The sequence below is a fragment of the Haemaphysalis longicornis genome, unplaced genomic scaffold (assembly GCF_048455015.1).
Source record: "Haemaphysalis longicornis isolate Haplotype H1 unplaced genomic scaffold, Haemaphysalis longicornis Haplotype H1 scaffold_3, whole genome shotgun sequence".
In the NCBI taxonomy this organism is placed as follows: Eukaryota; Metazoa; Arthropoda; class Arachnida; order Ixodida; family Ixodidae; genus Haemaphysalis; species Haemaphysalis longicornis.
The window spans coordinates 224,575,773-224,599,034 of record NW_027526335.1 but is presented as its reverse complement, the minus strand read 5'-3'; the positions used below and the strand labels follow the sequence as shown (position 1 = coordinate 224,599,034).

Here is a 23,262-nt window from a genome sequence, read left to right as displayed (position 1 = left end):
CCAGCATCACTGAACTAAAATGAACGCTCGACCTTTTTAGTTCGAATCCCGTCCTATCATCTCGCGTCCTTGCATGCTTCACTCGTTCTACTATCTCCCAATCGCAAGACACCCCCGACTCCAACCACCGTCTAGAATCTCGCCGCGCCTTAACTACAGCAGCCTAATCGCGCCCAATTAGTGCCGCACATCTGCGATGAAAGATTCTTTTTTTCCAAGTGCAATGTCACTGTGGAACAGTTTACCGACATTATTGTTTCGACCTCCGACCGCAAGGCCTTCCGCGAAAAACTAACAAATCATTTTACCTAGAAAGGTTTTGTTCCTTGAACCCTGGTAATAATTGGAAATTGGAAATTGTATGGGTTGTCGTAGTGGTTAATTCCGTCAAAATACTAACCGGAGTTTGCTACAGACCACCTGACTCATGCAGTTCTTTTGTTTCCCAACTGCAAGACAGCATCACCGAAGCAATTCAAACCAGTGGTACAAACACAATTTACCTCTTTGGTGACTTTAACTTTCCGCTGATCGACTGGGAACAATTATCCTCTCCTTGTGGCATCTCCGAACAGTTCATTACTTTAACCCTTGATTTCAACTTCTCGCAGGTCATTAACCAGCCAACTCGCGGAAACAACATATTAGATCTAATACTAACAAATGCACCGGAATCCCTTCACACTGTATTGCACATCGACGGATTTAGTGATCACAAATTACTGCAGGCATCAATTCAACTTCCAGTGCCGTTTTCCGGTGTAGAAACAAAACAAATTCGTGACTATAACAGAGCAGACTTCACTAAAATTAATGAAGAGCTGGATATATTCTTTAACCAAATATTACTACCATCTTTTTACAGCAGAACGGTTCAAGATAACTGGCTGAAATTTAAAAACAAGATGTCTACCCTTATCAACCAGTATGTCCCCCTGATCTCAATAACTAATGATAAATCTAATCCCTGGTTTACTAAAACACTAAAAAGAATGAGGAACAAAAAGAAACGCCTCTATAAACGTGCGAAGCTCACCCATACTCCAGCTGCTTGGCAAAATTACCGGGATTATCTTGATACTTACTGCCGCGCATTAGACTCAGCAAAGAAAAAGTACTTTTCCCATGACCTCCCATCACTGCTGATATCAAATCCAAAAAAGTTCTGGCGAGTAATATCACCTGACCATGATAATAACACAGTAACTTTGCATGACGATAACCACATCCCACAACCTGAAAACGACTGTCCCTCAACCTTTAATTCATTCTTTTCATCTGTGTTTACGCAGGAAGATTATTCTAAATTGCCTCATTTTCCTGACTATGCCTGGCCATACATGGAACCCATTGAAATTACTGAGGAAGGTGTCGCCTCTCTGATCAATAACCTAAAAATTTCTACATCTTCTGGTGTAGATAACATTAATTCTAAAATACTAAAAAACACCCTCTTCGTTTCTAGCAAAATTCTTTATCACATCTTTAGGCATTCATTATCATCTGGACTACTACCAGACGATTGGAAACTCGCTAAGGTCATACCCATATTCAAAGCAGGAAATAAGCATTACCCAGAGAACTACCGCCCGATATCACTCACGTGCATTTGTTGCAAAATGCTTGAGCACATTATCGCTTCACACGTGTACAATCACCTCGAGTCTAACTGCTTCTTTTTTTCTAACCAACATGGATTCAGGAAAGGCCTCTCGTGTGAGACACAGTTATTTGAATTTACGACTGACTTGCATAATAATATGGACAATAACCAGCAAACTGACTGTATATTTTTAGATTTTTCGAAAGCATTTGACCGTGTGCCTCATTGCCGCTTAATTTCTAAATTGTCTGCTCTTCGATTAGATTCACTAACCCTTTCATGGATTCGCAACTTTCTTTCACTAAGACAACAGTTTACAGCTGTTAATAATTTAATTTCTCCCACATGTTACGTTACCTCCGGTGTACCACAGGGAAGCGTTCTTGGCCCCTTACTTTTTCTAATATACATAAATGACTTGCCGGTTAATATATCATCTCGCATGCGTATTTTTGCCGATGACTGTATTATCTACCAATCAATCTGCAGTACTAATGATCACCTGTCCCTTCAAAATGACCTGAACATAATTTCTAATTGGTGTAACACATGGTTAATGTCACTAAACATCTCAAAGTGCAATGTTGTCTCATTTACCCGTAAGCGTGCAAAATCAATTTTCAACTATCACATTAATAGCAGCCACCTTAACCACGTTTCATCCTGCAAATACTTAGGTGTTACATTCACAGAAGGCCTTTCCTGGAGTAACCACATCGACGTCATCTGCGCCAAGGCTTCCAGGTCATTAGGTTTCTTGCGTCGAAATTTGCGTCATGCTCCATCTGACATTCGCAAACTAGCTTACTCAACATACGTTCGATCACAGCTCGAGTTTGCGTCAGCCATCTGGTCCCCATACCATCAATATCTGATTAACAAGATTGAAGCAATACAGAATAGAGCTGCAAGGTTTATTTCACGTAATTACAAATACCCCTCAAGTGTATCAGAGATTAAACTGAATCTTTCACTTCACCCGCTTGATCTTCGACGCAACATTTCTCTTTTGTGCCTTTTTCACAAATATGTTTACAATTCAGCTCACTCAAAGATACATCTTAAAGTTCCGACTAACATTTCACGTAGAGTAAATAACCAACATAGTTTTTCCCGCCAGTACGGTAAAACAGATGCATTTAACTTGTCCGCACTTCCCATGGCCATCAGGCTTTGGAACGGTCTTCCTGATAACATTGCGGCCGAATCTAAGGGCGACGCATTCCGTAACCTTCTTCATGCTCACTTTTTTTCGTAATACAGTACCAATCTGTTATCACTGTTTTATGTGAACTTTGTGTTTCATTTTTTTTTTTTTTTGCATCAGGTATCTGTTTGCTCATGCTTGCTTTTAATCTTGAATGTGCGGAATTTTAGTCTTAGTTCGTGCAAGATATAGCACACATTATCTTTGTATTTTGCGTTTCTCTAGATATGTATTTACGGCTAAGTTCTTGTATAATGTTTTCTTGGACTGTGGTTCTTTGTAGTGCCTTTTTGAAAATCTTGTTAATGTCGCACATTTCATATGTACCCCCCTTACTCAATGCCCTGCCAGGGGCCTGTAAGGTACTTTAAATAAATAAATAAATAATGTTCAGTCATGTGTACTGCTTGCCTGCCTTTTTTTTAACTGTGATTTTGATTGTTGTACCGTTCGCTTCTCTCTGAGCGTTGTTCCTTCGTTCTTCACGTACACCATTTTTCCCTTTTCTGCCTTCCTTTTCTGTGATTGAGGGCTTCCCAAACATTGTCTGCGCCCGCCTTATTCAATGCCTCATGGCCTTTAAGGTTTCAATAAATTTAATTAAACTTCGATCGTGCTATGACGTCAAGAATAATGTTGCCTACTTACTGTTGAAATGTTCACGAACTTTCTATGTCTGGAGGAGGAGGGGAAGTAAAATTGATTTCGGTGGAAACTGCGCTAAAATTGTCTCCATTTGTCGTTCCCGGCCTTGTGATGTCTCCCTCGTCCAGGAGCATCTGGTATGCGACGGTCTGTGGGCCCCGTTGAAGGGGTATGTTTTTTTCCGCGGAATTTTCAGTGTGAGTATACGCTGCTTTTTCTAAATCCGTTGTTCGCTTTCCTTTCTTATACAGCCGCTTTTTGCCCTACTACAGCCACTGTTTTGTCAGTAATTGCCTGATTCGCAGCACAAAGCAATTCGTGTATTAACCAGATATCCCGTCGGCAATGCAAAACCAAGCCAAGTTGGCGGCTCAAACGTTTTGAAAGCATCAGTTGTTAAAAGTACAGCGAAAAATTACCATACCATTATTGAAGTATGTCTAGCAGGGTGACATCCCAGAAATAAAAAGAACGCGAAGTACCCCCTGGTTGTTTTGAAGGCGTACTTTTATTACAATGCGTGAATATTCGACTGACCAAGCGTATTCGGTTTCCTCATCTCCTTACTCCGGGCAAGCATGGACTGCTTTGCGTAGAGAAGACCTCTCCCAGTTCTGAAAGGCAAATCAACGCTATTGAGCTCACTTAACGAACAAACAATAAAAAAATCAAGCCGTCTTTCTTAAACATGGTTAAAACGCGAAGCTTTCTCTTTTGCAACCTCAGACAAAGTCCAAAATCCAAACACTTTCGACCATGTCGGAATTGAGGCACCCTACTACAGCATTGATATAACTACGTTGCCCTACTCCATGAGCGTTCCAAGCTAGAGTTCCTGTATATAGCTCCCCTAGGGATATACAGGAACTCTATTCCAAGCGGAGCGTCGATTCTATCTAGTGGAGGCTTTCGTTTCTATAGCCGTTTGATTTCGTAAATGCCGCCAGGAGGTAGCGCTGGCAACAGCAGGCGGCGGTTTTCTGCCGTTGATGTAGTATTTCATTTGCTATCGCAAAAACCAAGCATGCTTGAATTTTCGAATAAACACTGCAAATAATGCTCATGTACTGATTTGCTGCCTTCTTTTTGCGTAATGTCTTACTCTTGTTCAGCAATGTTGACAAGTATGAACACTGATACCCGACTTAGACGTTTAAATTTGGCTGTGAGAAGTCTGCTGCGCAGCTTTCGTTTCACTTTGGCCGGGTGGCTGAATCGAGTCACAGACAGACAGACAAACAAAAAGACAGACGGACAGACAGACAGACAGACAGACAGACAGACAGACAGACAGACAAACCAAAATTTCTGCGTTTAAGTAGCCCAGAAACACTATCGTCCTTAAAAAGAGCAGGACTCCCACTAGCGCAGTTTCAGGCAGGGGGCGCGCGAGCACTGCGAAGGCGGGAAATTTGATTTGCATTGGGTGGTAGCAGTAAGTGGATAACGGCGCTACAGCCCACTATGGCGAATCACTGCTCTGCACTTCCGACAGCCTTCACATTGAGTGGAACGGCTTTAATTTTTTGCTTCAGCGCGCGTCGTGCCAGAGTATATGCTATTGGGACGCAACTGGCGCCCGATGCCGTGCGTCTCAGTGGCCAGGCGTACAGTGAACAGCTTTTGTATTGTGGTTGTCCACGTAATAAACCCCTGTACTATTAAAATTGTCTCTTGCCCGTACGAGCAGCGATAGGCGACCCGGCGCGGTGGCTTGGCTCGCTCAGAAACGTAGTTGGCAGTCTCTCTGCGTTGGGTGCTGTACGAGAGCAAGAATAGTGGCAAAAGCCTTATAATAGTCAAATATCGCACACAGTTAATTAGAGGATAGTGCAGCTGTGATAACAATATTTAAAACATCTCCAAGGCGGCCATGGAAGCGTCCGCCCTGGCTACGCTCGCCAACATTTTTTTCTCGTGGGACGGCGGACCCGCAGCGCTGTGCTGCATTTCTCTCTTAGTCGAATTGTGGTGACAATATGGACATAATGCGTTCGTTGTGAGCCGCTCTTTTCAGTGGTTAAAAAAGCACCTTGGAGAGAAATTTTTATTTGGTTATTTGCTTTTTGGAAACGTTCATTCCAGCTCGTTTCAATTGACATCGCTCTGTAGTCAAAATGGCTTCAAGGGGAGGCCGGTCAAAGGGAAGCATGGGGCAGCGGTGCGTCCAGGGCCCACGTGGTTCGATCCGTCATAAGACAAAACAAGGACGACAAATGAGCGCAATGCCTCCTCCGCCTCTCGTGGAGTGATACGAGTGATATCGAACCTCTCTTGGCACTGTCGAGGCCTCAATGGCTCCCGACACAGTAGCATTTGCTCTCGAAGTTTCTAGTAAATCGGTTACGTTTACATCACATGTTAAAATGTCATCGTTGCACCGCATTGGATGCAGTTTGTATTTCTGAGGAAGGTAGGAAGTCTTCATTTCTTCTGCCTTCACAGTACCCTTCAGGAGAGTAAAATACCCAGTACGCGTGCTTTTCTATGGCGCACAACACTGGGTTCCAAATGAAAAAGGTACGAGGTGCGCTTAGGTAAGTTCGGACAAGATTAAAAATCACTAAGGGGCCCTTCACTAAACTACGAACAGGCCATGCACTTCTGCAACACCCATATGAATGTGCTACGTCCAAGTATACCCTCTATGTAGAAAAAAGACCACTTCTGAAGTCTGACTTACAGTAAACGCCCTCTTGTAGACGTGAACCTGCAAGCAAAATAAAAAGGATATTGGTGGTGATTCTGCGAATTTCGAACACTACGTAGAAACTTTATTATGGCGTCCACGTTGCACCAAATACCTCTAAAGGAAGTTTAGAAAATTAATCGCGAAAGCGAGCAATCATGTGATGTTTCCGTTATGCCGTTGTGAGGAAGTTTTTCCTTGGCATCAAGAATTTTGCTTTACTTTAGTTCCCACACCCAGTTTAGCAATCTTTTTCGTCCTATTTCTTCACATTTCTTTGCACATAAATTACTAATTGCTCAAACAATTCATTGATCACGGTTGTGTGATCTGTCGAGTTACACCTGTTAGTTTTAGCGCTACTACACACAAGCTCGCCTCAGCAGTGGCTGCGCTTGGTGTAATTCTGGTAACTTGGGCCCATACACCTTACTGCAAAATGACTATGTATTCCAGCAATTTCAAACCGTAGTAATCATTTCACAAATTGCTTTTGAATTGTTGCTTTCCTTAGGCTTCGGTACTAAGCTTTTCAAGCTGGACCTAGGCGCTATCAATCATATCAAGGGCATCGATAACTGCAATACCCACATGTCTGCTAATTAACGTTCCAGCGTTTGCAAGGATCCACGCATCATTAATACTTGGTTCACAACGCTCGCCACGCTCGATACTTAAGTATGAATCACCAGAGGAAGAAAGTGACCTTGCTCATCCTCCAACAGCTGGCAATCTTTCCTGTGGGGAGTTATATATGCGCAATAGTCAATGCATTATCACTCCGCAAATATACATCCCATGCGCAATTATCCACTGCCATCCCGGTTCCTTTTAAGTGGCACCTTTATTGGCGTTCGTTTTTTGTTTTGTTTGTCCTCTTGTCGGACACCTCATAACCAGGTTCTCCCTGACTTCACGCCCAATTGTGTGCGTGTGGCGCTCCCGGACTGGATGGCGCGCCGGTCGTCCCCGTCCTCGCCGTCGAGCTCGACTTGGTAGCGTCTGTAACAAACGTATCGCTCTTTCTACATTATACCCCGTTTTGTACATGAAGTGTGGCGCTCTCAAAGCTAGCGCTCTTCTTAGCGCTGCGTAGTTCCGCGACCAAAAGGTATTGCGTTGCTTGCGGTGAGCAAGAAACCATAAATGATTTGCCGGCCACCTTAGAGATTAAACTTCTATCAGCAGCCTTAAAAAAACACTTGCATTACTGGGAAATAAATCAAAATATGCCAGTTTGTATTTTAGGTTTGTCGGTTTTTTTTTCTTATCTGGTTTTCGCACTTTGCGCAACCCTTGCCGCCGTGTTTTGTTATCTCTTTGAGTCAGTTTTGGGAAAATGGCGCTTAGCTCGACAACCTCTCCTCTTGGCAGTTTTTCACGGGTTCGTACATCGAAGTGGTCAAGGAACGCCGAGCAAGTAATTGCGAATGTGTAAGCCCGTACCAGGGTGCGTTTTCCGGATAAATGTGTCCGGGAAGTACTGAGTGTTGTGATGGAGGATACCGGAGCTCTAGAGGACGAGAGTATGGGAGTTCTTGAGGACATTAGTTATCTAGGCCAGCTTAGTCAAAGAGCGGGAAGAAGGAAAAGCTCGCAAACTGCCAGTACAGACGAGTAGTTGATACCAAAATATCCGACAGCCCGACAGAAACTCCAAAACGTGTGTGCGGTTCAACGTCATCGAAACAACAGTGTCCGAAGAGGCCTTCAGCTGAAAAGCCACAGAAAAAAACGCGTGTCGGTGCCAGCAACGAACGGCCCTGTCTAGCGGTCTGTCGTGGTACGGTAACATGACTTCTGCAAGAACTGGGCGAGAGAAAAAGGAAAGAAAGGAAGGCATCTGAGCCCACCAGATCATCGACCCGAGGTGCTCCCCTACAAGTAATGTTTTTCCTGTTTAAACCACAAAAGTCGGCCTCTTGTTGCAATTTTAGTGTATTGCATGCGGTCGGTGCTCCCGATGTATGCATTTATGCATGACAACTAATTTCCAACTCTTGAGGTAGCGCTATTTTTGGCCACTGCGTGAATCACTACGATATCTCTTTCTTTACATTGGAAAACAGACCATATCAAGGTTATGCGTGTGAAAGCAATTGGCTAACCAATTTAAATATACTGCTTTTCTGGCGAATCACAGTCCAGCTTAAAGGGACAGTAAAGTGAATTTCTCAAACTTCTGTATTTGTCTGCATTGCATAAGCTGGCTCAAATGATGGTGATGAAAAAGTTTTATTTAGTATCAATCAATGGGTTTTTAAAGCCCTTGCTAGGAGTCGGCCAGTATCCCTTGGGACCTGACGGCTGCCTGAGCTTGATTGATGATTTTCCGTTGGGTTTATAGGTCTGAGGTGGGCCTCAGAGCCTCCCAGGTGTCTATGGTGTGTGCGCCGTCGGATATATGTGGCACGTCCATATCATGTTCACCATACTTGCCAGTCAATCGCAATGTTTGCATTTGGGTTCAAATTGACCTGGGTCGAGTTTACTAAGCAGCAGCGCATTTGTGTAGGTTCCAACGTGTTTTCTCGCCAGATCGCCTCTTCCTCTTGCTGAGTTAGTGGTCTGCGCCTGGGTATTCTTTTCTTCTTAACCTGTAGTATTGCGTTATTTCTCGGCAGGTGAACATCCTGTCTTTTTCAGACACCATGTGTTCTGTGGAAGGGGCGCGTGAGCCTGCCTGGAAAGTGAGTCCTCGGGTGAGCTCGTTTACTCCTTCATCGCCTCTGCGAGCCTAATGGGCCGGGGTCCAGATTGGTAAAACCTCATGGTCCATTTTTTTAAGGATTCTGACCACCTCAGCTGATATTGGTCCTCTGTTTTAATTGTTTATGGCGTTCTGAGAGTAGCAGATAATTACTTCGGGATTTTTGGACGTAGCTACCAGCGCTATCGCCACTTCTTTTTCCGATGTGACCGACCTATTTGTGATCGTGCAGAATGTACGTATGACCATGTTCTCATCGGACGCAACCGCAATCTTGTCTCTTTGGTGGTAGTATGCCGCAGCATTAGTATATAATACATCGCCACGTCCTCTGTACTTCCTCTGTAGCGCTTCGGCCCTGCTCTGTCGCCTATCATCATGGAACGCTGGGTTCATGTTCTTTCGAAGGGGAGGGATTCGGATATTGTTTCTCATGTCCCGGGGCGTGTCCTCTTGTGGGTCGGCTGTGTCTTCATGCGGGATACCCAGTTTGCTCAAGACATGTCTGCCTGTCTTGGTTGACAACAGTCTTTAGTGCTGTGCAATACTTGCCGCCTCGATCAACTCCTCTATGGTGTTGAAGACGCCTAGCTTCATGATCTTTTTCGTGGAGACACATATGGGAAGTCCTAGTGCAGTTTAGGTGCTTTTTCTGATGAGCGCGTCTAGCTTGTCCTTCTCGTCCTCGGTTGGCTTTAGATTTGGCATTGCGTACGTGCGTACGTGATTCTGCTGATCACGAACGCTTGAACAAGTCGGAGGAGATTCGTTTCTTTCGTGCCTGAGTTCTTGTTTGCAATTCTGCGAATGAGCCTACTAGTTTTTTGCGCACTGCTGTCTGGACGAGTTAATGTCTCGTTATTTAGGCCGCTGGCTTGAGGCCATAGTATTTCCTTTCCGCCTGCGTTCATCCGGATAGTCGGCTTCCGGTCAATAATCCTTGACCCTGGCGTGTGAAAGACGAAAAGTTCAGACTTTTCCGCTGAGCTTTTCAGGCCCTTTCCCGAGAGATAGTCTTCAGTTTCATCCACTACCGTTTGCAAAGCTTCCTCTATTTGGCCGTCGTTGCCCCTTGCTATTTAGAGGGTCATGTCATACGCATATATGCTGTGATTAAGATTTTCTATTTTCTCGAGGCCTTCAGGGAGTACAATAATGGCGATGCTAAAAATAATGGGTGAAAGAACTGACCCTTGAGGAGCACCCGTATTGCCAAGGCTTATTGGAGAAGATGTACAACTACATCAGGAATTTTGTCGCGGGCTCAAATAAACGCACCTTTCATCGTTTATCCGCTGGACAAACAAGTATTCATTTTAAAATTCCGAAAAAAAACTGAAAATAAATGTTTTTCCTGCCTCCTGCATACTACATTTGGGACGGCCGCAACAAATAACGCCAGTGTTAAGTTCGCGCGCATCATTTAATTAATTAACACCGCCCGGCAACTATAGTTCATACCACAAGCTGCCTGCAGCACTGTGGAGGCTACATTTTGTCCGATAGAGCGCCCACTGAGGGCGACTAACTCACCGTGAAGGGAGTCCTGAAAGGACCTTTCATTCTCCGCTCTCGGCAGGTAGAACCGCAAGGCCCCGGCGCCTATTCTTGCTTTCCTTGATGGTAAGTTAGGGGCCCTCAGTGGGCGCTCTAGTGACAACAATGTAGCCTCCACAGTGCTGCAGGCAGCTTGTGGTATGAACCATAGGTATCTAGGTATCTTTCGGTAGGTATAGCGTGTTTGTTCAGTGCGAATGCACTTTATAAGCGACCCTGAATTCCGGTGACCGCCGTCCGTCCACATAGCAACAGCTGCGGGTGCGCGCGCTCCTCGTCTTCCTTGGCAACGGGGGGAGATGGGCGCGCGCTGCCTGGCCGCTGACATGGCACATACCCACGTGGGGGATTGGCCAGGAATCGGGCGTGAGAAGGGCTAATGCACCCGCTTAAAGGAGTACTGAAACGAAATTTCAAAGCTGAGATCCGCTCTAGCAATCAAGTACAACAACACAAATAGGTGTCTGTGCATGGCACATACCCACGTGGGGGATTGGCCAGGAATCGGGCGTGAAAAGGGCTAATGCACCCGCTTAAAGGAGTACTGACACGAAATTTCAAAGCTGAGATCCGCTCTAGCAATCAAGTACAACGACAACACAAATAGGTGTCTGTGAATAAATGCATCTTTCTTTCTTTGTAGTTGTGTGTGTGTGTGTGATCTCTCTTTCGCGAACATTACCGAACCGCGCAAATTCAACTCATGCATTCGCACTTTCACATTCTTCCCCTCGGGGAAATGCGGGGAAATTTTTATTTTCACGACGGCCGAGCTGACTTGGGTGCGAGGGGCGTGCGAAGAAACCGGGGAAGGTTCTTTTCGTTTGTTCGCCGCGCTATTGTGTTTACCCGACGGGCGGAGCCAGGGAGGACGTTTACAAATGCGCCGGTCACTCGAAAATAGCTGAAGGTAATGCTAGCTTTGGAAAGACGATTTCCTTCCGTTTGTTTGGAAAACCGGTCAAGGGGGACCATTAGCATCTTAGCGACCGCGATCACCGCCATGAGAATGCCCGAAGCGGACGGGAGCTAGGGGTCAGTCAAGGGGTCAAAAGTTTGAAGAGGGCACTAGGAGTTCTGTCCTCTACGGTTGCGCAGTTCAAAGCAATTGGGCGAAGCTTCCATTCGTCCCACGTCTGGCCCTGGTGGCTCGGCGGCTGGAATGCGTCAATGGCTAAGCGACGAACCTTTGTTGTGCGCTCCATGTGTTCACAAGGCAAAGGAATTTTGGCTGCGCGAAGCATAAAAACATAGGCGGCCCGGTCTGAACAATAGTTTAAGACAAGCCGCCCGACAACCCATGGGCGGCGAAATGTTTGCTTTTGGTTGTTTGGCTTTCATTTGGGTTATATTTGTGTTTTGCAAAACACCTCTGGGTTTCAGTATGAGAGTGAGAGAGGTAGGTCACGTGACTATTTTGAACCCACCTAGCTTCGTTTGTCACGGTAGCCAATCGGTGGCCTAGTGTGGGCTAATCAATCATCCATCCTCCCTCTCAAACTGTGACGTCCGTGTAGTGGGCGGGGTTTTGTTGGTAAAACGGAGGAGTTGGATGTTTTAAAAGAGGACACAGGAGAGAAGAGAGGGGAGAGAGGAGCCCGGCTCGACGCGGGTCTTGCCCGACCTCTTGTATGCCATCATGAGCCTTGAGAGTTGCAGATACGCAGTGTAAATAAAGTCCACATCCTCCCAAATGTTTAATAATACAGCAGGAGCGACCACCGATCGGCATGCCAGCGCCTTATCATGGCGCTCACCGGCAAAACAGGCAAAAGTAGGCGCACGCGCATGGAACTATCTGTTGTGGGAGCGTCGTTTGCTCCACTGTTCTTCTCAGGACAACACACGCCCTGTTTTTCCTTACCTTGCAAGGCCGTTTCGCTATCGACAAAGATAGCTAAGCAGCGTGGGCCACAAAGTCATTCATATGGAGTGGCAGGGGGTGTGCCACTCTCAAGGCATTGCAGCAGCCCGTTCACTGCGGGGGCGCCAAGTTCCCAAGTATTTCGATGGTCATGCCGTTGCGAACTGCTGTTTCAGGCGGAGGTGAACTGAAACGCACCTCGGCGTCATTGGCTACGCCAAGGCGTCTTTCATCTACAAAAGCCCGCAAAACGGCGACCAAAGCGTTACGCGTGGCGTCGAAGAACAATAAAACTGCGTTCAGTGTACTGTTTCCGCCTGCCCGCTCGTCCTGGCCAAATAATGTTGTTCTGTCTGTCTGTCTGTCTGTCTGTCTGTCTGTCCGTCCGTCCGTCCGTCCGTCCGTCCGTCCGTCCGTCCGTCCGTCCGTCCGTCCGTCCGTCCGTCCGTCTGTCTGTCTGTCTGTCTGTCTGTCCGTCTGTCCGTCTGTCTGTCTGTCTGTCCGTCTGTCCGTCTGTCCGTCTGTCCGTCTGTCTGTCTGTCTGTCTGTCTGTCTGTCGGGTGGCAGCGACTCATCCGAGTCTGACGATGTAAACGACATGTCGACCGTGCGATTGAGAGCGGGCCATGTGCAATCGTAGCAGACGATGCGGCAAACGTCCCTGACGTCACGGGTTTTTGATTGACAAAAGTACCAGCCGTTCTTGCGGCCACAAAACCGTGAAGTAACACCGTCCGTCCTGTATTTGAACGACCATCTGGCGCTCGACGACCGAATTTGAAACTGATTGGAATAAATGCGCTATAATTAATTCTATGCCGGCGGCTGGCCGCTCTTGGTTCGATTTTTGTAATCACGGTACTAAAAGGTATTTTTTACAGCATAAAAACCGAAAGCGAGAAATTTAGTGCCAGTACTCCTTAAGGTAGAAAATAATAGTTTCATGAAACATGGTGTTCGCTCGAAAAATGCGGTCACGTAAGTCACCGTCGCTTACACCAATCGGCCAGTGTCGTCAGAAACAACCCAAAGCGCCGCAGTCCTGTGCAGCTAAACCAAGCATAATGCGCGCAGTACCGGCAGCAGTACGCATGGATAGTTCTATGTTTACGTGTACTTGCGTAACTTACACTGTTTACCTCACCATTCTTACAGCTATAAACAAAATGGGCCCCAAATGTATGCGCAAATAGCCCCTTCGGCAAGCATATAATACCTCCTAATTTGCGTTTGCTTTGGCCGGTTTAGCCAATCGCAGAGCTGTCACGTATGACATCATAGGTTCTGTTGCGCGAAATAATCTAGTGGGTCGCATGTTTACTCCCTTTGTTCCTAACTGTGTAGCTTATTTGAGTGAACTTCTAGTTAAAAGTGGGGTCAGTATTATTCTAATGAAGCAATCTTTCGAATCAACCAAACTTTTGTTCTGTCTACATGGCCACTTTAAAGGCCCCACATTGTGAGAACTGCCTTATTGTGCGATTTTGCACAGGCGGCTTGGCCAAATAGGGCTATGGTGACTGTTTTGTTTACATTTAGGATATTGGCAATAACTGTACTAAAAATGCGCCTAGCGAGCTGATTTCACTTGTCAAACACTCGGAACAGTCCCCCGATAACGCGAGTATGGCCTTTAAGAAGCCATCCTGTCGCGGAAGTTATCTAGGTTTGGTTTACTTGCTTTGACACCAAGGGTAACTCAACGCGGGCACCCCCGCGCTGAAGAAAAGAAAACGTTTATTTCTGTAAAACTGTTGGTGCTAAAAGGTTCAAATTTCGTACAAAAGGGCTCTACAGCTTTATAAAAGAGGAGTGCAAAATGATTAGCGCTACATGGCAGATTTCATGTCAAAAATTAAAAAAAAAATTTCCGCCGCTCCGTTTAAACACGTCCGCTGTGACGGGAAACTTGCCGAAGCTAAGAATGCCCACGATTGGCAAAAAAAGAAAAAGGAACTCTAGCGTTAGTTGTAATTGTGGCAACACATCTCGGAACTAGAAAGACACGTCATAACGTACGCTTCTCCATGGGGATGACCAATGATTATCACTTCCAAGGAAATGAAAGCTCACACTTAGAGCAACAATGATGAAGTAAAGGTCGCTGCGACTGAAAAGAAGAATTAAATCGGCTGCAGTCGTGGACCTAAACCTTCGTGATGGTCGTGAAGGTTGTGTACAACTTCGTTACCTTCGGGTATTAGGCTGCAGTGTGAGCTTCCTTCATTTTTTACTGCCAAGCAGTATATGTCTAACCCCCGCAGTTTTCATTTCGGTGTCATAGATTTCATCGGTGCCGCCCCGGGGCTCCTGCTCACCACCGCTGACACGTCATTAACAACTATTTTACCTCTCGCCCCAACCGATGCCCCTTTGGCAAGTTGCGCAGTCGGCACCTAACGGCGGTAGTGCGGCTATCAGATGATTGCGAAAAACAAACAGAAGAATGGATGGGCGTCAAAAATGACAATTATTATACTCTCTAATATGAAATTTGTGCCAAGCGTGAGCTGCTGTTTTTTCGGTCACGACGCATTTCTGGTGCGTCTTAGGAAGTGTTCGCGAGATCAGCGAACTTGCGGTGATGTGCTCTACTCTGCTTTTACCACGAAGCGCGCCGCCGCCGCCGGCCGGCGTTGTTGCAAATCGTGTTTGAACCGCCCGCGCAAATGTCACGTGGTTTGGGTTAGCGGACAATGGAACAGCGTCTCGGGAAAGCGTCAGGGAGAGGGCGCTCCCTGGTGGCGATGCATGAGACATATGTGAGGGAAAGGCAGTGCGAGAGATGACGCCGTAGCCGCACGTGTCGTACTCCACCTCACCCTTCGCTTGACGCTCCTCTCCGTCGTTTGCTTTCTTTCGTCGCTGCTGCGCTCGCTCACTTGGTTATGCGGAGATAAAGAGACACCGCTGCCGCGAAGCCCAAGTAAGGGTTGCCAAAGGGCTGCCCCCTAAAGCGACCGAAAGAAGTCGTAGCCTTTTCCGCTCAAAATCCACTTCGCCACGAAGCAGCGAATCCCTCCCGCTTGAAGAGAAACCCCCCGTTGGAATGCCGGCTTAAGCCGGTATTTCTTTTTAAGGTTGGAAGGCCTCCCAAGCGATATTCTCGCCGGTGCCTTTCACGCCTATGTACGCGCCATCACCCGTTGCCGGTTTATGCGTTCGCGGTTTGCAGGGGGAAAAAGGGGTCGTGCACACACAGCTAGGCTTCATGCCGCTACCGATGAAATGCCGTTTGGGCTAGTGGTAGGTTTAGATGTCGATATTACATGACTCGGTGCGCATAGCCGGCTGTCCTCCTTAATCGAGTGGTTCGGAGGTAGGTTGATGTGTTACACGGACATCTTACACAGGCAGTAAGATGCCTACAATGGAAAAGGGAACCAGGCCGCCACACGTTTCTACGCGAGAATGGAGCTCAAGGGCTTCCAGGTTATAAATCGTTATGGCAGGATGCATGCCGTTCGTTTAGAAGAAACCCGCCGCGGTGGCTCAGTGGCTAAGGCGTTGCGCTGCTGAGCACGAGGTCGCGGGTTCGATTCCCGGCCGTGGCGGTCGCTTTTCTGATGGAGGCGAAAAGCAAAAACGCCCGTGTGTACGAGATTTCGGCGCACGATAAAGATCCCCAGGTGGTCAAAATTAATACGGAGCCCTCCACTACGGCGCGCCTCATCGCCTGCGTTGCGTCTGCGCGTTAAACCCCACAATCAATCAAATCAATCGTTTAGAAGAAGACGAGCAATAATTGAAGCGTTGGCCCGAACACAAGCGCGAACGGGGGCAATACCAAAGGAAAACTACTGGCGCCACCGCTACCGCCTTAAGTTCAGCTCGTCGAGCAGCGGCGAATCCCTCTCGGATGAACAGCAACTTGCCCGCTTGCAACGCCAGCGTGAGCCAATATCACTTCTTCAGAGGGGTTTGAGGAGATATTTTCGACCGCGTCTGTCACTTCTAAGCGCGCACACATGAACGGTTGCCAGGTTATGCGTGCGCAGGTTTGTAGTGGAAACGGTGGGAGGGAGGGTGGGTGGGCGTGCACGTGCAGCTATAGGTTTCATGCCCGTACTGATGGGTGGCATGTCCGTTCTGCGGGTGCAAGGTTTAAACGCGGACTTTCAATGGCCAAATGGGACCTGTCCGGAGTCCTCAGTGGTGGAGCGGATTGGGTTTGTGTATTAAACAAACAGTAAGATGCTTAAAACCCGGGGGGGGGGGGGGGGGGGGGAGGTGGCACAGGAAGCTCCATGTTTGTCTGCAATAACAAAGCTTGGATCCTTCAGAGGTTCATACAGCTACTGGGAAGTGTGCTCCATCGCAAATCACAACAAACGTGGTTTGTTTCGTGCACTCCGTGTACTACGTCCCACTTTGCAGGATATCCTTCTTCACAAAGTAGAAGGCACTAATTTTTTTATTTACAATTTTTCAGTGATTACTCATCGCTTTAACAATATTTTTGATAGAGGCTGTTTATAATACATCGCTTTATTTTGTTGCAAATCGGTCAAATTGGCGGAGGGTATTTCAGGACCTTTTTCATTAACATTTTGAAGCTGAATTGTTGAAATTTCGTATTCCTAAAAGCTTGAAAACAGAAACGAGCTTTCACTTGGATAATGTGGAATTTCGCTTACAATATTTGCACCCCTTCCCTCTTACGGCAGTGCAACGGGTTTTCCTCCTTCAAACCAAAATCCTGCCGACACCCACGCTTACTTCCCTTCCCGGGGAAACGTACTATGAGTGCGTGAGAGAGCGTGTTAGGTCACGTGACCGCGAGTGGGGACATGTGTATTCTTGTGGGGGCATGTGGTTGGTTCTTGTGACCAGTCAATGGTTCATATTAATCATTTTGAAAGGGGTTTCCGCTCTTTATTTTTATTGCGACTCTTCCTTTATGCATATACGTATATATATTTGCTGTGTTGCTGCCATTTCATTATGAATCTGCCTCACTTCTACGCCTGTACCATCGACCATCACCTGCTCTGGAATTAAGGACCCCGCCAAGGGCCCTTACGGGTATCATAAATGATGATGATTATGATGATTAGTTCCGACTTTCAGTGTGTTCCAACCGAAGTCGGCACTCCCGGCGCTTCTAATTAACAAGCTTTTATTTCACTTGTTTTACTTCACACTTTTCGCATACTTCATTTACTTCACTTGAGAACTTGAGAACGCCGTTTCGAACCCCACATTGTAGCAATGGGGCAAGTGTCTCAGCTGAGCATTCTTGTAGACAATACCCTTTTGGAGAAACACTTGAATCAGCTTACGTGCTTCTAATGCGAAAGCACGACGGCTTCCCCAGGTTCTACTGCAACATCGCGTGTGGGCCGTCCTGGTTCTTAGAAGCTAGCACAGTTTAGGTATGTAGATGTTCAGTACAGAGTTCCGAATGGATTTAAGCTGCCCGCATACCCATTACAGTGGTTTGGCCAATAACGATGGCATCTGCCTTCAGTGGCACGAACGGGAACCGCACGCAGGGCCACGCGTAACAAGCAAGGCTACTGCTCTATCCCGAAGCCACACAAAACACCGATTTCTATGCGTACCCAAAAGTTCACACGAGCTTTGAATAAGAACGCATTTTTGCTTGAATTGGCGTTACCTCGCTGCTTCCCAACGTGATTGTAATGCTGCTTCTGTGGAGCTACCAAAATACAAGTTCTTGATTCTCAACACGCAGTTCCAAATGTTATTGATTTATCGGATGCGTCCTCCAGCTGTTTTTTTTTTAATTGCGATGATATCTCATGTCAAAAAAGTGCGGATTTTGCAAAAATGCAATTTTTTTCTGCGAAGCCAAGGCTCCCACTATGCGAGACTGGCTAGCGAATATGACAGCTGCCGTGCAAAGCCCCACGACTAATTCACCGATCCCCAATGCCATAATGCTTTTTTAGAGCGCCCAGCCTTTAAAGCGCCCAGTAATTTCTGTTTGCCCCTGACTTACGTTCTCATTGCTCACTATGCGTATCAACATGAAATGATTGCATTCGTAGTAATTACATATTCGGTCAGTTTGGGCGCCTCTCTTCCACATAATATATGTTACATGTTAGGAAGAGAAGCTTGTACCAAATATTGGGCGTCCGAAAACTATGCATTTTATGCCGAAGTATGCTTTCCAACGGCGTCAGCCACATTAAAATGGCAACCAAAATCAGGGCATTTGTTGTCATGAATGTGATACCTACCTTAGTATCTGTGTCCTTCTGACAAAACTTTTCGGCGAGGCAGTCCACATTTTGGCAACCAAAGGTGGCTCTCATCGAATCGATCTTCCGAAAAATCTAAGGGGAAAATACAATCGAAATTAGAAAAAAGTACATTTTCCTTTAATACCTGCAGCGTCAGGGGTGATTCTTCTATCAAGTTTTTCTAACACCAGTGACGGCGCCACTTCGGCTAGCAGAATTCAGCACTTAGTTTTCAAGAACAGTATGAAGCAGAAGGCTCTTTCATAATACAGGCGACTTTGTTTTTCATGGTTAAGTATTATGTTTGGTTGGGTTTTGTAGTTATTTATTGCAGTGCTGAACCAAGACACGCACTATTGAAGAACTTCAGAAGGGAAAAGGTTTGGGCGTGTTGGTTCATCGTCACACGGAAAACAAGCGCTAAATAAAAACACGGCACGAGGAGTAGACGGGACAAGCGCTGACTTTCAACAAAAAGTCCATTGCCGCTCCAGCACTTATAAACAAGTCTGGGAGCACGAAGAGAGGGGAAAAAGAAAGAGAAACATCAAAAACGGAGATAAGGAGGGCGGGTTTGCCGTTCTCAGGCATGAAACGTTCCGCGCTAAGGCCAATGAAGCTGTGCAAGCAGTCTTCAAGTCCGACCGAAAGGTGTCATTGAAAAAGGTCAAGAGTCACGCTAAGCAGTTGTGTGAGCAGCTCAACCTTATGAAAACTGCCAAGCAAATAGAGAGCAGCGACAATGTCTCTCTTGAAATGTTTTTTGCGGCAAAAACTCATAAGGTGGAATGCCCGTTTCGCGTGATTGTTTCCGAGGCAGGGACGTGGCAAAAGTGTGTCGCAGACTTCTTGCAGGACAAGCTTAAATTGCTGAACGTTCCCGACCCTTTTCTAACAAAAGATTCTGCCGCCGTAATTGATTTTTTCAAGACAAATGACCGTGCACGTTTAACTGCCTTTTCTGTTGACATAAAAGATTTGTTTTATTCTTTGTCACATGAAGGGTTGCTTTCCAGTGCCGAGGCGGCCATTGATGACTTCGGGGCGGTCGGATTTCAGAACGTGTGTGGTGCGAGCACGAGTAGTTTCTTGGAGCTTTTATCTTTTTATCTTGCATCAACCTTTGTTTCATTTGACAGTAACATTTACCTGCAAAAGCAGGGTGTTTGTATTGGGTCGTGCATTGCACCGGTTTTAAGTGATTTGTTTTTAGCCCGTTGTGCCAACGCCCTCTTTCAGCGGCTAGGTGAGCTTAAAGTGTTGAAAATTTTCAGATACGTCGATGACTTTTTAATTGTTTTAGACACTTCATGTTTTATTGACCCTTCAACCATGAACAGCATTAATGCCGCTTTATCATCGTCTCACCCTCTTGTGTCGCGTATCTTGGCCGCTTTCAATGCCTGTTTTACGCCGCTCATTTTTACGTTTGAATTGCCCGAGAATGACAGCATCAGGTTTTTAGATTTGCGGCTACGTTTTGAGGAGGATCACGTGTGTTGGTTGTTCGAGCCTAGAGCCAACAAGCCGCCCCTGCCGTACAGCTCGGCACACTCTAAGCTGGTAAAGAGGAATATTGTGCTGTCTTTCTTGTCTAGCGCTCTCAGCAAGTCATGCCCGCACGCGGTGGATGAAAGCCTTGGAAAGCAGGTGGTACGTTTGGAAGCCGCGGGTTGCCCCAGGCATGTTATTGTTTCAGTCGTGGAAGGTTTACATCGCAACAGAAAAATCGAGTCTTGTTTGAGCGACGAGCAGAAGGCAGAAAATCAGAGAAAGGACAAAGAAAGAAGAGCTAAAGAAAAGATAGCTGTCATCCCTTACATACATAAAATCTCGCATAACCTCAAGAAAGTTGGGCAACGTTCAGGGGTCAAGGTCTTGTTCACGGCGCCTAACAAGCTTTTGGCTTTGTGCAGGTTGAGCTGTACCACGCGTGCGCGGAAACCGATCTGCGCTATCAAGCACAGAGACGCGTTTGTGAAATTCCGACGTAGCGTTGTCTACAAAATTCCTTTGTCGTGTGGCAGATACTATATCGGCCAGACAGGCAGATGCTTAAACGTTCGCCTACAAGAACACAAGAACAAGGTCAGGAGCGTAGCCACCGACGGCCAGCTGGCTGCCCACTGTAAAAAATGTGTCTGGGGTAACCAGTGTCATCCCCTGTACGACCAGACTACCATCTTGTATTTTCACCGCTCGGCCCTCACAAGGGAAATTGTGGAAGCGGCCGAGATAGCGAGGTCGGGGAATCAATACGTCAGCAGGCCGTCTGTGGCTTTATCGAAACACGAATTGGATTTCTTATCGTAGGCGGCACGTCACTGTTCTTTTTTTGGCCTCCGTTTTTGATGTTTCCCATTCCCTTTTCCCTCTCTTCGTGCTCCCAGACTTGTTTATAAGCGCTGGAGCGGCAATGAACTTTTTGTTAAAAGTCAGCGCTTGTACCGTCTACTCCTCGTCCCGTGTTTTTATTTACCGCTTGTTTTCCGTGTGACTATTGAAGAAACCAACTCGCAAGAAACCGCAGATGAGACAACGGGAGCAATAAACACAGCGCTGCAGCACCCTGGTTTCAAGCTCAGCCAATAAGAAGCAAGCATGTTGCGCGGTTTCGCGACGCTGACGGAAGGACCAGCGAGTACGGCTCACTCACCGACTGAACCTATTCGCAGCGCCGGTGGAAGAGCCACTAACCGTGGTCGGTCGCACGCTGAAGCAAACGTGAAAACGGGGCTCAAAGGTGGCGTCTTAACAGCCCACTGACGACGCCGTGGCGCAGGAGCAGCGGGTTCAGCACTGCCACCACAAGCGACAATCCCGGCTCGTGGCCTCGCCAGGCGGCGCGTCTTTGTCGGAGCAGAGAAATACTTGAAAAAGTACTTTGCGAGTTACGAAATGGGACGTGCAAGCAATCGGCCACGGTATGCGATGCCTGGCATTCGCCCATTGTTTCGTCTATGCGTCGGTGTTCTGGTTACTTGAAATGTGATGTGTAGCCACTCGCACATTTAGCTATTTCGGCACAAGGTATGTTTTCGAGGAATGAACTGCTATGTAGATTATGCAATTTTGAACCATACCCCGTAATCAGATCTGCTCAATTTTAATCGGTGCTAATCATTGAATTGTTAGTTAAGCTGAAAATTGCATTTACAAAAAATGACCGCCTTTTTTTACGAACAATATCCACACCAATGAAAATAGAACTGCGCTTTTTGAGATTTCAATTTAGGAGCACATTTTCAATGCAAATACTTCTCCACAGAAAGTCCGCACAAGATATAAAAAAAAAATTACGTTTTTGGGAACGTTGGTTCTGATGCATTCAATGTACGTGCGTCTTGCTTCAGGTTCCAAATCTGCAATTGCATAAAACGGCACTGAAGGCCTAAAGGCAAGTAATTTATGGGTGAAAAAATCATGAGCGGGGGAGCGAAAGGACACACGCGAATTGGGACAATTTACGGATTTCCAAAAACAAGAGATTAGGCTAGAACAGACGTCGTTGGGGAATTGTTTTGTTCACAAGACAGAAAAGGGGCAATATTAGCAAGAAATGAAATATTTCTTCGCTATATTACTCGGAAGGGTGAATATCAACAATGAAAAAGCGAACGTGTTGACTTCCTAATGAAGCTCATGTTATTTTTTTGTTAAATTTCCTGCAGCTATTGATTTTACTTCGCGAGGGGAAAATTTTGGAATACCCAAACTAGTGGAAACTTTTGCCGCTGGTTAAATGTAAAATTTCGTAGCACGGATATTTGATTACGGTCTATTCAGTTACACCACCTGAATATTTTGGTACATTTCAAGTGCCTACTTTTTCTGTTCCTCATTTATATTATTTACGTTTTTCGGCAATTGTGAAAAACAACACTTTCACAAAGATGTAAAAGTAAACTGGAATACTTACAGCTGCAGGCATCACTCCTCCGCAAAGAGACCCTACTGTGGCGACACCCAATCCAAATACATAACTTCATAATTTCATCTACTTAATGAGACCTTTTTGTAGCTACGATATAATCGATTCACCTAGTTTATATTCCATTGTTGGTAGTACAGAGCGCAAAAATAAATAGGGACGACAAATATACGACACTCAAGCGCGCAAATAAAAACCGTAATTTGTAATTCAGACATCCTCCCCTATGGGAACTCCATCATCATCATCATCATCATCATCATCATCACCAGCCTATCTACGCCCACTGCAAGGCAAAGGCCTCCAATGGGAACTCCAATACAACTTAATTGTGGACAAATTTATTTATTTATTTATTTCCGTCCATTCATCCACCTCGTCGATCCATTCGTCGATCCATCCATCCATCCATCCATCCATCCATCCATCCATCTGTCCATCTGTCCTTCCGTCCTTCCAACTTTTCGTCCATCCTTCCTTCCGTCCGTCCATCCGTCCATCCATCCATCCATCCATCCGTCCTTCTGTCCATCCATCCATCCTTCCATCCATCCATCCCTCCATCCATCCATCCATCCATCCATCCATCCATCCATCCATCCATCCGTCCTTCACTCCTTTCATCTTTTCGTCCGTGCTTCTGCCTGTCCGTCCGTCCATCCATCCATCCATCCATCCATCCATCCATCCATCCATCCATCCATCCATCCATCCTTCCGTCCGTCCCTCCATCCATCCGTCCATCCATCCTTCCCTTCTCCCATCTTTTCGTCCATCCGTCCTTCCGTCCTTCCAACTTTTAGTTCATCCTTCGTCCTTCCGTCCATCCGTCCATCCATCAATC

At 46.3% G+C, this 23,262-nt stretch overlaps 1 protein-coding gene across 1 annotated transcript in view; it reads right to left on the bottom strand.

The window, feature by feature from the left end:
* Positions 1-3,936: 3,936 nt before the first annotated feature.
* The window catches only part of LOC144173723 (uncharacterized), a 38,712-nt gene continuing 19,386 nt past the window's right edge, over positions 3,937-23,262 (bottom strand). Inside the window, exons 2-5 of the mRNA XM_077702028.1 lie at positions 21,788-21,849; positions 18,485-18,580; positions 6,139-6,165; positions 3,937-4,069 (exon numbers count right to left, since the gene is read on the bottom strand). Of these exons, the coding sequence (XP_077558154.1) occupies positions 4,019-4,069; positions 6,139-6,165; positions 18,485-18,580; positions 21,788-21,849 (236 nt within the window). The 3' untranslated portion in view covers positions 3,937-4,018. The remainder of the gene's footprint in view (positions 4,070-6,138; positions 6,166-18,484; positions 18,581-21,787; positions 21,850-23,262) is intronic.